The 15,313-nt window shown below is 48.5% G+C and overlaps 1 protein-coding gene across 3 annotated transcripts in view; it reads right to left on the bottom strand.

The window, feature by feature from the left end:
• Positions 1-1,588: 1,588 nt before the first annotated feature.
• The window catches only part of pus3 (pseudouridine synthase 3), a 30,077-nt gene continuing 16,352 nt past the window's right edge, over positions 1,589-15,313 (bottom strand). For all 3 annotated transcript variants that reach the window (XM_033012429.1, XM_033012430.1, XM_033012431.1), the window contains one exon: positions 1,589-2,416. In XM_033012429.1, the coding sequence (XP_032868320.1) occupies positions 1,827-2,416 (590 nt within the window). In that variant the 3' untranslated portion in view covers positions 1,589-1,826. The remainder of the gene's footprint in view (positions 2,417-15,313) is intronic.

Raw genomic sequence — 15,313 nt, 5'->3', positions numbered from 1 at the left:
GCACAGCCACGGCTCATTTCCCCTCATCCCCAGTACACCCCCCTCTCCTCCTCCCCTCCCTAATTCCTCCCTCACCTGTCCCTCTCTCCTTTCCCCTAACCTCAGTCACTCCCTCCCCCCATAACTCCTCTCCCAACCCCCTCTTATCCTTCTATTCCCCACTTCTCACCTCCACGTCCCACCACTATCCCTCCTGATCCCCAATGCCCTCCTCTCCTTATATTCCCCACTCCCTACCTCCCCCCTCACCATACCCCCTCCACCCCCATTCTCCCTCCTCATACCCCCTCCACCCCCATTCTCCCTCCTCACCTCCCTTCACTTTCCCCCCTTTCCCTCCCTACATTCCCCCCTCCACCCCCACTCTCCCACTTCACCTCCCCCACTTCCCCCTCTCCCTCAATCCCCCCATACTCCCTCCTCACCTCCCCAGGATCTTTCCCCTCTTCTCCTCCCCTTCCCCAATCCATCCCTAATAATAATAATAATGGATGGGATTTATATAGCGCCTTTCTAATACTCAAGGCGCTTTACATCGTGTTATTCATTCACTCCTCAGTCACACTCGGTGGTGGTAAGGTGGGTGAAGTGCCTTGCCCAAGGACACAACAACAGTATGCACTCCAAGCGGGATTCGAACCGGCTACCTTCCGGTCGCCAGCCGAACACTTAGCCCATTGTGCCATCTGTTGTCCCTCACCTCTCCTTTCCCCTACCCCCAGTCACTCCCTCCCTCCATAAAAAGCAGCATCTGCAGTTCCTTCCTTCACAGGTCATTCATTGGTAGCTGTGGTATAGATCCCGTTGACTTGACAATTGGACCAGTTTGCATCGTTGTGTGTGTTACTCAAACTCCGTGCAAACTGCTCGGCACCCTGCAACCACTCTCCCTCCCTCCCTCCCTCTGCCCAGCAACGTCCTGCCCGCTTGCCCGCTGCTGCTGCTCGGCCCTTTCCCGCCCCTGCCCACCCGCCTGTTGCCGCTGCTGGTCAGGGCCGCTGGGGGGGGGGAGAAGGGATGTAGTCGGTGTTCGTCACGGTGGTTACCACGGGTTTCGACAAGCTGGTGGAGAAGATCTGCTCAGAGGGCAGTGAGGGTGAGTTACCGCAGCGACGGGGGCAGAGGATCATACGGTCACAGCCATTAACCCAGGGGGACAGGTAGACGGGAGGGCGAGTGGAGGGGGGAGTTGGGCGAATGAGGGAGAGAGAGACGGGACCAGCTTCCACTGAACCCCTCCTTCCACTTGCGGCCGCTGCCAGGGTTGGGGGAGACGACAGATAAGTTACTGCGAGGAGGGGAGAGAGGGGTTTGTGAGTGAGGCGGGAGAAGCCGCGGTTCAGGAAGGGGCGTCACCTTCCCGGCCGCGGCATTGACTGACAGGAGAGGAGACCAATATGCGCATGCGTGGTATCCTTTTAAAAAAAAGTTTTAAACGTCAATAACATAAAATATACCAGTAACCTGAACGAAACCTGTTGAATTTACATCACAGGACTATGGTGCGTAAGCTGGGCCAACATTGTAGCGCTATCGTGTGCCGTTTTTGCGCAAAAATAGGCACAAACAAACAAGATGAGAGTTTTAGTAATGTATGTATATTTAATTCTCCCTTTCTACAATCTTGATCCTTCTCCCGATGCTCTCCCGCAAAATCTTCTCCAAACTCCCCGCTGAGAACCTTTCCACAAAAGCGGACATTTTCTCTGGCCCCCGCACTTCGTCCCTCCCCCTCTGGCTGAAGTTCCAGACCCACTATCCACAGGACTTCAGTACCACCGCGAGCGTGCATTCACCCAGAGGGATGCACCCAGTTCCCCTGGGTCTTACTGCCCGTCCGTATGCATCAAATCTGCCGCTTCTCTTCGCCTCTGCTTTTCAATGGGCTCCCCACAGTCCCATCGTCTCTCTTGTTCTTCATGCTCCGTAGGGTCCTGCTGCCCCTCCTGTTCCCGGGGCTCCGCAGGGTCTCGCTGCCCCTCCTGTTCCCGGGGCTCTGCAGGGTCCTGCTGCCCCCCCTGATCGTGGTGTTCCGCAGGGTCCCGCTGCCCCCTCTGTTCCCGAGGCTCCATAGAGTCCCGATGCCCCTCATTCTGGAGCTCCACATGGTCCCTTCGCTCCTCATTTTCCAGGGGGTCCACAGGGTCGCGCTGTCTCTCATGTTCCTGGGACTCCACAGGATGCTGCTGTCCCTCAGTTTTCCTCATTTCCTCGGGCAGTGTGATTCGCCCCCGATTGACATAATGGAGGATCCTCGACTCGAGCCCCTCGCATCTCTGCCGCTCCATCAGCGGCTTGTATTTCCTGGGCCGTACTCCCTCCAGCAGGGACTGAGACAGGTCAGTGAAGGTGGGCTGGGTGCGGCCCCAGGCAGTCAGCGCACTCTCCTCCTCATCATCCCCCTCCTCCTGGTCCTCTGCAAGAAGGCAAGCACACAATTGGTTGTTGTATTTAGGCCCTGCTCTCCCACTGCCCCTCCCATTCTACCATAAGGTCCTACCCCTCTCTAAACCCCCAGTCCTTTAGTCCACAATGGCATGACAGGTGGAGAGCAATGAAGAGTAGGTTTAGCATGCCGGCCTTCATTAACCGAGGCACTGTGTGCAAGACCTGTGACGTTCTGTGTATAAAACATCATCAGATCCACAAGGTATTAAAGGGACAGGCACAGTCATTTGGCCCACCATACCTGTGCGGACCTTCATGCTCATCTAATCTAATCTGCCTGCATGCAATCAATTTTCCTCTATTCCCAGGCTTTTCTTGTGTCTATCAAACAGCCATTTAAATGCCCCTACTGTATCTGTTTCCACCGCCTCCTCTGGCAGCGCGTTCCAAGCACCACCATTCCTCTGAGAGAGACAAAAAACTTGCCCTACACATCGTTAAATTTCCCCCTTCTGACCTTAAACCTCAGCCCTCTAGTGTTTAAAATTTAGGTAAATAATTGACCAGCTGCACTATCTACACCTCTCATCATTTTATATATTTTTCTGAGGTCTCTCCTCAAACTCAGACGTGGAAGAGCAAACAATCCAAGTCGGCTTAGCTGATCCTTAAAGCTAAAAAAAACATGACAATAGAGGGATGTTTTTCAGTCTGGAGGCCTGTGAAGAGCGGTGTGTCACAGGGAACTACATTAACAACTTGGATGAGAATGTAGACGACATGCTCAGTAAGTTTGTAATCTTACTTCATAAGTTTGAAAATAGTTATGAATAAGGATGTCTGGACATTGGAGAAACATAGTAAATTGGAGGATGCCAGTTGAAAACATTATTAGGCAAAAACTAGGGAAAGTAAATTGGGAGCAGTTGTAATTAGATAAATCTACATCTGGTCATTTAAAGGCCACTGATCAGAGTTCAGGACCAGCATGTTCCAGTAAGGAGGAGGGATTAGGATGGTAAAGTAAAGAGACATTGGATGATCAAAGAGGCTCAAAATGTGGTATGGGAGCGGACAACATGACACGATTGAGTGGTAGCCAGAGCTGTGATTCCAACCCTGGTACCGAGGTTCAATGGGGAAGAGTGACGTCAGGCAGAGCCATAGTGGTGGGAGACTCCATCGTCATAGTTGCGGACAGGAGATTCTGCGGCAGCAGGTGAGACTCCAAGATGGCGTGTTGCCTCCCTGGTGCCAGGATCCAGGATGTCTCGGAGCGGCTGCACGGCATCCTCAAGAGTGAGGGGGAGAAGCTGGAGGTTATTGTGAATGTTGACACAAATGATATAGGTCAGAAAAGGAAGGAGGTTCTGCAACAAGAATTTACGGAATTGGGTAGAAGACTGAAAAGCAGGACCTACAGGGAGGTGATCTCAGGATTGCTTCCAGTATCTTGTGCTAGTGAAGGCAAGAATAGGAAGATAGGGGAAATTAATGTGTGGCTGAGGAATTGGTGCAGGGTCAGGGATTCAGGGATACTGGAGCTTCAGGAGAGACAGGGGTGATGGAAAAGGAGCAGGGGTGTTGCATTGTTGGTTAAGGAGGATGCCACAGCTTTGTTCAGAGGTACATTACGGACGGTTTGTCTAACAAGGTTAAATGGGTGGAGCTGAGGAACAAGAAAGGGATCATCAGTTTGTTGGGGTGTACTACAGGCCCCCAAATAGTCAGCGGGAATTGGAACAAATGTGCCAAGGGATTGCAGACAGCTGTAGGTCAAATAAGGTTGGTGTAGTAGAGGATTTTAACTTTCCCAATATAGAGTGGGAAAATCATAGCGTGAAGGGTTCAGATGGGGTGCTCAGTGTTCAGGACAGTTTTCTTAAGCAGTATGTGGAGGCCCCCCAAGTGTGAGAGGGCAACGCTGGATCTAGTATTGGGAAATTGCGAAGGGCAAGTTAATGAAGTGTGTGTGGAGGAGCCTTTTGGGACCAGTGACCACTGTTCGATTACGTTCAAGATAGTTATGGATAGGGATGGAGAGGGTCCATGTGTTAAAATGCACAACTGGGGTAAGCCCAACTTTGAGACTAAGAGAAAAGGTCTCGCTCAAGTTGACTGGAGCAGGTTATTAGATGGGTAAGGAACATCGGCCAAGTGGGATGTTTTTAAAAGTGTACTGAAGAAAGATCAGGATGTGTACATCCCCGTTAGAGTGAAGGACAAAGCAGCCAAACGTAGGGAAGCTTTGCTGACGAGGGAAATTGAGACATTACTCACAAACAAGGATGATTGGGACAGGTGCTGGGATCAAGTTCATACCTGGAGGAGTTTCGGGAGCTGAAGAGTAAACTAAAAAAGGAAATTAGAAGGGCAAAAAGAGGCCAGGAGATAACTCTGGCAGGTAGCATTAAAGACAAGCCCCAAATATTTTATTCATGCATAAGGAGGAAAAGGGTAACTAGAGAGAGAGTGGGACCTCTCAGGAATCAAAGCGACATTTACCGATAAGAAATACCTCTGTATTTACTGAGGAGAAAGACAGTAGGATGGAGGAATTTGGAGCAGTCACTGGAAGTGTCTTGAGAGCAGGGTTACTGTCGAAGAAATACTGAAGGTGCTGTCGTGTTTGAAGGTAGACAAATATCCAGGGCCTGATCTGATATATCCGTGGACATTGTGGGAAACTAGAGAGGAAATTGCGGGAGCCCTGGTTGTAATTTACGAGTGGTCTTTAAATACAGGAGAGGTGCAGGAAGACTGGAGGGTGGCAAACGTTGTACCTCTTTTCAAGAAAATGCTGGGAACTATTGGCTGGTGAGCTTAACATTTGTAGTTGGTAAGTTACTGGAGAGTATTCTAAGAGATACGATATACAGGCATTTGAATGGGCAAGGGCTGATTAGGGATAGTCAACATGGTTTTGTACGTGGGAGGTCGTGTCTCACAAATCTGACTGATTCTTTTTTGAAGAAGTGACCAAAAAGGGTGATGCAGAGCTGTTGATGTTGTGTACATGGACTTCAGTACGGCGTTCAACAAGGTTCTGCATGGTAGACTGCTCTGGAAGGTTAGATCTCATGGGATCCAAGGAAAGATAACTGAATGGATAGCAAATTGGCTCCATGGTAGGAAGCAGAGGGTGATTGTGGAAGTTTGCTTCTCGGACTGGAGGCCTGTGACTAGTGGTGTGCCTCAGGGTTCGGTGCTGGGTCCGTTACTGTTTGATTCTACATCGATGATTTGGATGAGAACATCCAGGGCAAGATTAGCAGGTTTCCTGATGATACAAAAGTTAGTGGTTTTAAGATGGTTGTGCACGATTGTAGCAGGATCTGGATCGATTGGCCAGGTGGGCAGAGGAATGATTGATGGAATTTAATACAGAGAAGTATGAGGTTGCATTTTGGGACGTCAAACAAGGGCGTCAAACAACCTACACAGTAAATGGTAGACCTCTGGGTAGTGTTGTAGAGCAGTGGGATCGTGAGTACAGGTGCATGGTTCCTTGAAGGTTGAATCGCAGGAAGATGAGATGGTCAAAAAAAGGCTTTTGGCACTCTGGCACATCAGTCAGAGTATTGAGTAAAGAAGTTGGGAGATCATGTTGTAGTTGTATAAGACGTTGGTGAGACTGCATTTAGAATATTGTGTTCATTATGGGCACCATGTTATAGGAAAGATATTGTCAAGCTCGAAAGGGATCAGAAAAGATTTACGAGGATGTTGCCAGGATTAGAGGGTATGAGCTATAGAAAGTTCATGAGAGGTATAGATCCGGTAGATGAACAGAGTCTTTTTCCCAAAGTAGGGGAATCGAGGACCAGAGGACATAGGCTCAAGGTGAAGAGGAAAAGATTTAATAGGAATCCGAGGGGTAACTTTTTCACAGAAAGGGTGGTGGGTGTATGGAACAAGCTGCCAGAGGAGGTAGTTGAGGCTGGGACAATCCCATTGTTTAAGAAATAGTTAGACAGGTACATGGATAGGACAGTTTTGGAGGACCATGCACAGCAAGTGGGAGTAGTGTAGCTGGGACATTGTAGGCCGGTGTGGGCAAGTTGTGCCGAAGGGCCTGTTTCCACGCTGTATCACTTTTTGAAGCGGCAAATGTAAGGTTTAGAAAGAAGAAATCAGACAGGGCCTTTCATTTATATAAAGCAAGCAGGAAATCAGTCAAATGGGAAATTAGAAGGGCCAAAAGTGACCATGAAATGTCATTGGTCATTCAGGCTTTTTTTTTTTAAATCACTCGCTTTTTATACATCCATTAAAAACAAAAGGTTAGCCAGGGAGAATGATAAAAGTACCGAATTAATGCTTGGGAGTCAGAGGCTGTAGGTGGGGCACTAAACAAGTACTTTGCATCTGTGTTTGCAAGGTGAGACGTGTAGGTCAGTGAGATTAGTGTGCGCAGGAGCAACATGCTCGGGCACTTTGAGACCAATGAAAAGCTAGTGTAAGGGCTCTTGAAGAACATTAATGTGAATAAAACCCGAGGGCCATATGGGATCTCTCACAGGTTATTGATGGAGACAAGAGAGGAGATTGCAGGAACCTCGACAAAGATCTTTGTATCTTTTCTGGGTACAACCTAGATCACGGATGTTCAGACAGTGCTCAACTTTCTTCCTTTATCTAAGATGGGTATTAGATATAATGGAGGACATTGTATGCTGACGCGTCTCGTAAATAATGGGGAAGCTACTGGAGAGGATATTTTGGATGGGATTTACTCACATTTGGAAGAGTATGGGATAATTAGGGATAGTCAGCATGGGTTTGTATACAGCAGGTCATGTCTTACTAAATAGATTTAAGATTTTGAGGAGTTGACAAAGGTGATTTATGAGGATACGATAAAGGATGCTGTTTAATGGAGTTTAGTAAGGCAAAAATGAGGTTAGTTAGAAACTAGTGTAGCTGGGACATTGTTGGCCGATGTGGGCGAGTTTGGCCGAAGGGCCTGTTTCCACACTATTATTAACGAGGTTAGTTTCCGTTTTGCTGCTGAAAACAGTTAGCATCGCATTGTGACTGCTCCTTGTGGTTGTATTAAAAGGCTGACATTAGCAGACTGGCCTGTTGGGATCAGCTGTGTGGAAGTGACGTGCTTTGCAGAGGCAAAGTGTGTGCTTTGACAAGAGGTTTTGCAAAGGTTAAGTGCTGGGGCTCTGGTTCAGGAGGCTCTGGATAAGGTCCGGTCCGCATTTTTTCTTATTTCCATCCTAAATCTTCCTTTGTCTAGTGCAGTAAAGATGGCAGCTAGGTTGTGGGAATTCAGGCAGACTTTCAGTGGCCCAGATGACTATACCTATGAGGTGCGTCCAACTGCAACTACTTACAAACCGTGTTAGGGAACTGAAGCAATAGCTGGACAACCTCTGGTTCATCCAGTAAACTGAAGATGTCATAAGTAAGAGTCACAGTTAAGGTGCAGGCAGAAAGTAGTTGGGTGACCACTAGGGAAGAGAGTAGGTAGAGTGCAGGAATGCCCTGTGGCCATTCCACTCAGGTATCTCTTGAAGAAGGGTCTCGACCCAAAATATCACCGATTCCTTTGCTCCATAGATGCTGCCTCACCCACTGAATTTCTCCAGCATTTTTGTCTACCCACTCAGGTATACCTCGTTGGATGTTCAAGAAGGAACTGCAGATGCTGGAAGATCGAAGGTACACAAAAATGCCGGAGAAACTCAGCGGGTGCAGCAGCATCTATGGAGCGAAGGAAATAGGCGACGTTTCGGGCCGAAACCTCGCCTATTTCCATACCTCGTTGGATGCTGTTTGGGGATGATGGCAGATTAGTGGAGAGCTGCAACAGTGGCCAGGTCTGTGGCGGCCAGTTGGCTCTGAGGCACAGTGAGACATGGTAAGGTCAGGCAGAGCAATAGTGACAGCAGACTTGTTAGTTGGGGGTATAGACAGGAGATTCGGCAGCAGCAAACAAGACTCCAGGATGGTGTGTTGCCTTCCTAGTGCCAGGATGTCCCAGAGTAGGTAAACAGCCAGAAATCATTGTAAACATTGGCACAAATGACATAGGTCAGAAAAGGGGTGAAGTCCTGCAGAGTGAATACAGGGATCAAAGCAAAAGATTAATGAGTAGCACACCAAGGGTAGTAGACCCACATTGTCCCAGTGCCAAGTTGTGGTTTGGGTAATAATGGGAATCTAGGATGGATGAATGTGTGGCTGAAGATGTGGAGCAGGGGTCAGGGATCCCAATTCTTCGAACATTGGGATTTGTGTACAAGAGGGATGGATTTCACCTGAACTGGAGGGACATTAATAGTATGACGGGTAGGTTTACAAGTCCAAGGTTGATAAGGTTCCGTATGGTCGTTTTCTCCAGAAGGTTGAATTGAATCATGTGGGATCCAAGTAAAACTAGCTATCTAGATACAGAATAGATTTGTTGGATGGAAGCGAGTGGGAGTGGAAGATTGTTTTCAGATTGGAGGCTGGTGACTAGTGGTGTGCATGAGTACAGCAGCAGGAGATTAGCAAGAGATACGACTGATTGGCTCTAGCCCAAGTGGGAGGAGAGAAGTGAGTCAGAGGGGTGAAAACAGTTAAAGTAGGGGCCAAGGACAGGCAGACTTTACTCAGAACTGCTGTAGATTTGGGAGCAACAGCAGCAGGAGTTTAGCAAGAGATACGACTGATTGGCTCTAGCCCAAGTGGGAGGAGAGAAGTGAGTCAGTGCCGGGAAAACAGTTGAAAACTGAGGAATTTGGTTTGTAAATTGGTAAATCAGGCAATTTATCAGTCAATTTAAGCAAGACGGCTCTTAGCGAGCAGCAGTGAGTGAGCGGCCTTGTGAGGGAAGTGTGAGTCTTTGGCTCGAGAGTCTTAGAAGAGGAGACCACGCAATACGCTTGAGAGGTAGAGACGAAAGAAGGAGATGTCAGGCAAGCTGATTCAGTGCGATGCTTGCAGTATGTGGGAGGTCAAGGACACCGCTAGTGCCTCTGGCTGCTACAAATGCGAGAAGTGCATCCAGGTAGAGCTCCTGAAGGGCCGTGTTGGGGAATTGGAGAAGCAAGTGGATGACCTCCGGTTCGTCCGAGAAACGGAGTCGTTCCTCGACAAGTCCTACAGTACGATTGTTACACCTAAGGTACTGGTAGAGAGAAGGTGGGAGACAGTGAGAACGGGAGGGAAGCATGGAATGCCAACGTCCCCGGGTGTTGTACCTCTTGTGAACAGGTTCACCCACTTAGAAGCTGTCGGGACAGAAGAGGTGTTTACACTGGGCGGCAGACTGGCTTGTGATGCAAATAGGGCTGTTGAGCCAAAACCAAAAAGGCCTAAGGCAGGCAACGCCATTGTAGTGGGAGACTCCATTGTGAGAGGTGCGGACAGGGGTTTCTGCAGCAACAGACGGGATGCGAGGATGGTGTGCTGCCTTCCTGGTGCCAGGATCCAGGATGTCACGGTCAGAGTGCAGAAAATCCTCAAGGGCGAAGGTGAACATCCGGAAGTGGTAGTGCATGTCGGCACAAACGATGTCGGAAAGAAGGGGATGAATATTCTGCAGCGTGACTTTAGAGAGCTCGGAAAAATGCTGAAAAGCAGGACCTCCAGGGTTGTTATCTCTGGTTTGCTTCCAGTTCCTCGTGCTGGCGAGAGCAGGAACAGGGAGATACGGGACCTGAACGTGTGGCTGAGGAACTGGTGCACGGGGCAGGGATTTAGATTCTTAGATCACTGGGATCTGTTTTGGGGTAAGGGGGAACTGTACAAAAGGGACGGATTGCATCTTAACAGGTGTGGGACGAGCATTCTGGCAGGCAGGTTTGCCACTACTACACGGGTGGTTTTAAACTGAATAAGGGGGGTGGGGTGTCGAATGGGATAGTGGAGGATGGAGTTAAAGGGAAAGGGTTTCTTAAATGTGCGAGCGTAGAGACAGAGGGGTGTAAAATGAGGGTAGAAGCAATAGGTAGCAAGGTGAAAAGTAAAAGTGGCAGGCAGACAAAACCAGGGCAAAAATCAAAAAAGGCCACTTTTCAACATACTTGTATAAGGGGACAAGCCTGAAGGCTTTGTGTCTCAATGCAATGAGCATTCGTAATAAAGTGGATGAGTTGAATGTGCAGATAGCTATTAATGACTATGATATAGTTGGGATCACGGAGACATGGCTCCAGGGTTTACAGAGGAGCGACCTTCGTGTGGTGAGTTAAAAAACCCATCGCGGGGCTTGTCTCAACAGAGGCCCAGGAGCCGTTACAGAGGGAGGAGCGACCTTCGTGTGGTGAGTTAAAAAACCCATCGCGGGGCTTGTCTCAACAGAGGCCCAGGAGCCGTTACAGAGGGAGGAGCGACCTTCGTGTGGTGAGTTAAAAAACCCATCGCGGGGCTTGTCTCAACAGAGGCCCAGGAGCCGTTACAGAGGGAGGAGCAACCTTCGTGTGGTGAGTTAAAAAACCCATCGCGGGGCTTGTCTCAACAGAGGCCCAGGAGCCGTTACAGAGGGAGGAGCGACCTTCGTGTGGTGAGTTAAAAAACCCATCGCGGGGCTTGTCTCAACAGAGGCCCAGGAGCCGTTACAGAGGGAGGAGCGACCTTCGTGTGGTGAGTTAAAAAAACCATCGCGGGGCTTGTCTCAACAGAGGCCCAGGAGCCGTTACAGAGGGAGGAGCGACCTTCGTGTGGTGAGTTAAAAAAACCATCGCGGGGCTTGTCTCAACAGAGGCCCAGGAGCCGTTACAGAGGGAGGAGCGACCTTCGTGTGGTGAGTTAAAAAACCCATCGCGGGGCTTGTCTCAACAGAGCCCCAGGAGCCGTTACAGAGGGAGGAGCGACCTTCGTGTGGTGAGTTAAAAAACCCATCGCGGGGCTTGTTTCAACAGAGGCCCAGGAGCATTTACAGAGGGAGGAGCGACCTTCGTGTGGTGAGTTAAAAAACCCATCGCGGGGCTTGTTTCAACAGAGGCCCAGGAGCCGTTACAGAGGGAGGAGCGACCTTCGTGTGGTAAGTTAAAAAACCCATTGCGGGGCTTGTTTCAACAGAAGCCCAGGAGCCGTTGGTGAGGGAGGAGCGAACTCCGTGTGGTGAGTTAAAAAACCCATCGCGGGGCTTGTTTCAACAGAGGCCCAGGAGCCGTTACAGAGGGAGGAGTGACCTTCGTGTGGTGAGTTAAAAAACCCATCGCGGGGCTTGTTTCAACAGAGGCCCAGGAGCCGTTAGAGAGGGAGGAGCGACCGTCGTGTGGTGAGTTAAAAAACCCATCGCGGGGCTTGTTTCAACAGAGGCCCAGGAGCCGTTACAGAGGGAGGAGCGACCTTCGTGTGGTGAGTTAAAAACCCCATCGCGGGGCTTGTTTCAACAGAGGCCCAGGAGCCGTTACAGAGGGAGGAATCACAATCTGCAACGTCCTATTCGCAGATCACACTTCAAATTAAGGGGGCTGGTGGAAGCCTCTGATTGGTCGAACGGACTAGAGGAAGCAGCCGTTACAGGACTAGAGGAAGCAGCTGATTGGCTTGTATCCCGGGTAAGGCTTTATTGTATTCGGTTAAGGGGGAGAATGAGGGCCAGGGCAGTTTACTGTTCCGGATGTCAGATGTGGGAGGTCATGGAGTCTGAGTGACCTCCAGACGTCCACATCTGCGCCAGGTGCGTCGAGATGGGGCTCCTAAGGGACCGTGTTAGGAGCCTGGAACAGCAACTCGATGACCTCTGTCTGCTCAGGGAGAGCGAGGAGGTCATAGATAGGAGTTACAGGGAGGTGGTCACTCCAAGACCACGGGAGACATAAAACTGGGTCACAGTTAGGAAGGGCAACGGGCAGAGGCAGGGACTGGTGAGTACCCCGGTGGCTGTACACCTTGAAAATAAGTACTCATGTTTGAGTAAGGGTGGGGGAGACAGCCTACCTGGGGGCAGCGACAGCGGCCGGGCCTCTGGCATAAAGACCGGTCCTGTTGCTCAGAAGGGTAAGGAAAAGAAGAGGAGGGCAATTGTAATAGGGGACTCTATAGTGAGGGGGTCGGATAGGCGATTCGGTGGACGCAGGCAAGAGACCCGGATGGTAGTTTGCCTCCCTGGTGCCAGGGTCAGGGATGTGTCTGAACGGGTCCAAGAAATCCTGAAATGGGAGGGAGAGGAGCCTGAAGTTGTGGTACATATAGGTACCAACGACATAGGTAAAAAAAGAGAAGAGGTCCTGAAAGAAGAATTTAGGGAGTTAGGTAGAGAGTTAAGGAGAAGGACTGCAAAGGTAACAATCTCAGGATTACTGCCTGTGCCACGCGACAGTGAGAGTAGGAATGGAGCGAGGTGGAGGATAAATGAGTGGATGAGGGACTGGTGCAGTGGGTATGGATTCAAGTTTCTGGATCATTGGGACCTCTTTTGGGGGAAGGTGCGACCTGTACAGAAAGGACGGGTTGCACTTGAACTCGAGGGGGACCAATATCCTGGTGGGGAGATTTGCAAAGGCTACTGGGGAGACTTTAAACTAGTATGGTTGGGGGGAGGGACTCAAATTGGGAAAGCTAGCAGTCAGTGTGTGAGGCAGGAGGCAGAGAATGGTAGCACTCTGACCCAAAATGTAGGGCAGAGAGAAGAACAAGACAATAAACAGAGAATAAGGGAGGGTGGGTTTCTTAAATGTGTATATTTTAATGTTAGGAACATTGTAAGAGAGGTGGATGAACTTAGAGCCTGGATTGACACCTGGAAGTATGATGTTGTGGCGATCAGTGAAACATGGTTGCAGGAGGGCTATGATTGGAAACTAAATATTCCAGGATTTCGTTGCTTCAGGTGTGATAGAATTGGAGGGGCAAGAGGTGGAGGTGTTGCATTGCTTATCAGGGAAGATATTACAGCAGTGCTTTGGCAGGATAGATTAGAGGGCTCGTCTAGGGAGGCTATTTGGGTGGAACTGAGAAATGGGAAAGGGGTAGCAACACTTATAGGGGTGTATTATAGACCGCCAAATGGGGAGCGAGAAATGGAAGAGCAAATATGTAAGGCGTTTGCAGATATTAGTAGTAAGCACAAGGTAGTGATTGTGGGAGATTTCAATTTTCCACACATAGACTGGGAAACACATTCTGTAAATGGGCTGGATGGGTTGGAGTTTGTAAAATGTGTGCACGATAGTTTTTTGCAGCAATACATAGAAGTACCTACTAGAGAAGGGGCGGTGCTGGACCTCCTGTTAGGAAATGAGACGGGTCAGGTGGCAGAGGTATGCGTTGGGGAACAGTTCGGGACCAGTGATCACAATACCATTAGTTTCAATATAATTATGGAGAGGGTCAGAACTGGACCTAGGGTTGAGATTTTTGATTGGAGAAAGGCTAACTTTGAGGAGATGCGAAAGGATTTAAAAGGAGTAAATTGGGACATTTTGTTTTATGGGAAAGATGTGGTAGAGAAATTGAGTACATTTAAAGGTGAAATTTTAAGAGTACAGAATCTTTATGTCCCTGTTCGGTTGAAAGGAAATAGTAAAAATCGGAAAGAGCCATGGTTTAAGGGAAATTGGACACTTGGTTCGGAAAAAGAGGGAGATCTACAATAATTATAGGCAGCATGGAGTAAATGAGGTGGTAGAGGAGTATAAAGAATGTAAAAAGAATCTTAAGAACGAAATTAGAAAAGCTAAAAGAAGATACGAGGTTGCTTTGGCAAGTAAGGTGAAAGTAAACCCAAAGGGTTTCTACAGCTATATTAATAGCAAAAGGATAACGAGGGATAAAATTGGTTTATTAGAGAGTCAGAGTGGACAGCTGTCTGCAGAGCCAAAAGAGATGGGGGAGATATTGAACAATTTCTTTTCTTCGGTATTCACCAAGGAGAAGGATATTGAATTATGTGAGGTAAGGGAAACAAGTAGAGTAGCTATGGAAACTATGAGATTCAAAGAAGAGGAAGTACTGACACTTTTGAGAAATATAAAAGTGGATAAGTCTCCAGGTCCGGACAGGATATTCCCTAGGACATTGAGGGAAGTTAGTGTAGAAATAGCAGGGGCTATGACAGAAATATTTCAAATGTCATTAGAAACGGGAATAGTGCCGGCGGATTGGCGTACTGCGCATGTTGTTCCATTGTTTAAAAAGGGGTCTAAGAGTAAACCTAGCAATTATAGACCTGTTAGTTTGACGTCAGTGGTGGGCAAATTAATGGAAAGGATACTTAGAGATAATATATATAAGCATCTGGATAAACAGGGTCTGATTAGGAACAGTCAACATGGATTTGTGCCTGGAAGGTCATGTTTGACTAATCTTCTTGAATTTTTTGAAGAGGTTACTCGGGAAATTGATAAAGGTAAAGCAGTGGATGTTGTATATATGGACTTCAGTAAGGCCTTTGACAAGGTTCCTCATGGAAGGTTGGTTAAGAAGGTTCAATGGTTGGGTATTAATGGTGGAGTAGCAAGATGGATTCAACAGTGGCTGAATGGGACATGCCAGAGAGTAATGGTGGATGGTTGTTTGTCAGGTTGGAGGCCAGTGACTAGTGGGGTGCCACAGTGTCTGTGTTGGGTCCACTCTTGTTTGTCATGTACATGAATGATCTGGATGATGGTGTGGTAAATTGGATTAGTAAGTATGCAGATGATACTAAGATAGGTGGGGTTGTGGATAATGAAGTAGATTTTCGAAGTCTACAGAGAGATTTATGCCAGTTGGAAGAGTGGACTGAAAGATGGCAGATGCAGTTTAATGCTGATAAGTGTGAGGTGCTACATCTTGGCAGGACAAATCAAAATAGGACGTATATGGTAAATGGTAGGGAATTGAAGAATGCAGGTGAACAGAGGGATCTGGGAATAACTGTGCACAGTTCCCTGAAAGTGGAATCTCATGTAGATAGGGTGGTAAAGAAAGCTTTTGGTGTGCTGGCCTTTATAAATCAGAGCATTGAGTATAGAAGTTGGGATGTAATGTTAAA

Source organism: Amblyraja radiata, chromosome 37 (assembly GCF_010909765.2).
Source record: "Amblyraja radiata isolate CabotCenter1 chromosome 37, sAmbRad1.1.pri, whole genome shotgun sequence".
In the NCBI taxonomy this organism is placed as follows: domain Eukaryota; kingdom Metazoa; phylum Chordata; class Chondrichthyes; order Rajiformes; family Rajidae; genus Amblyraja; species Amblyraja radiata.
Note: the sequence above shows the minus strand (reverse complement) of the source record. Positions and strands in the feature narration are given on the sequence as shown.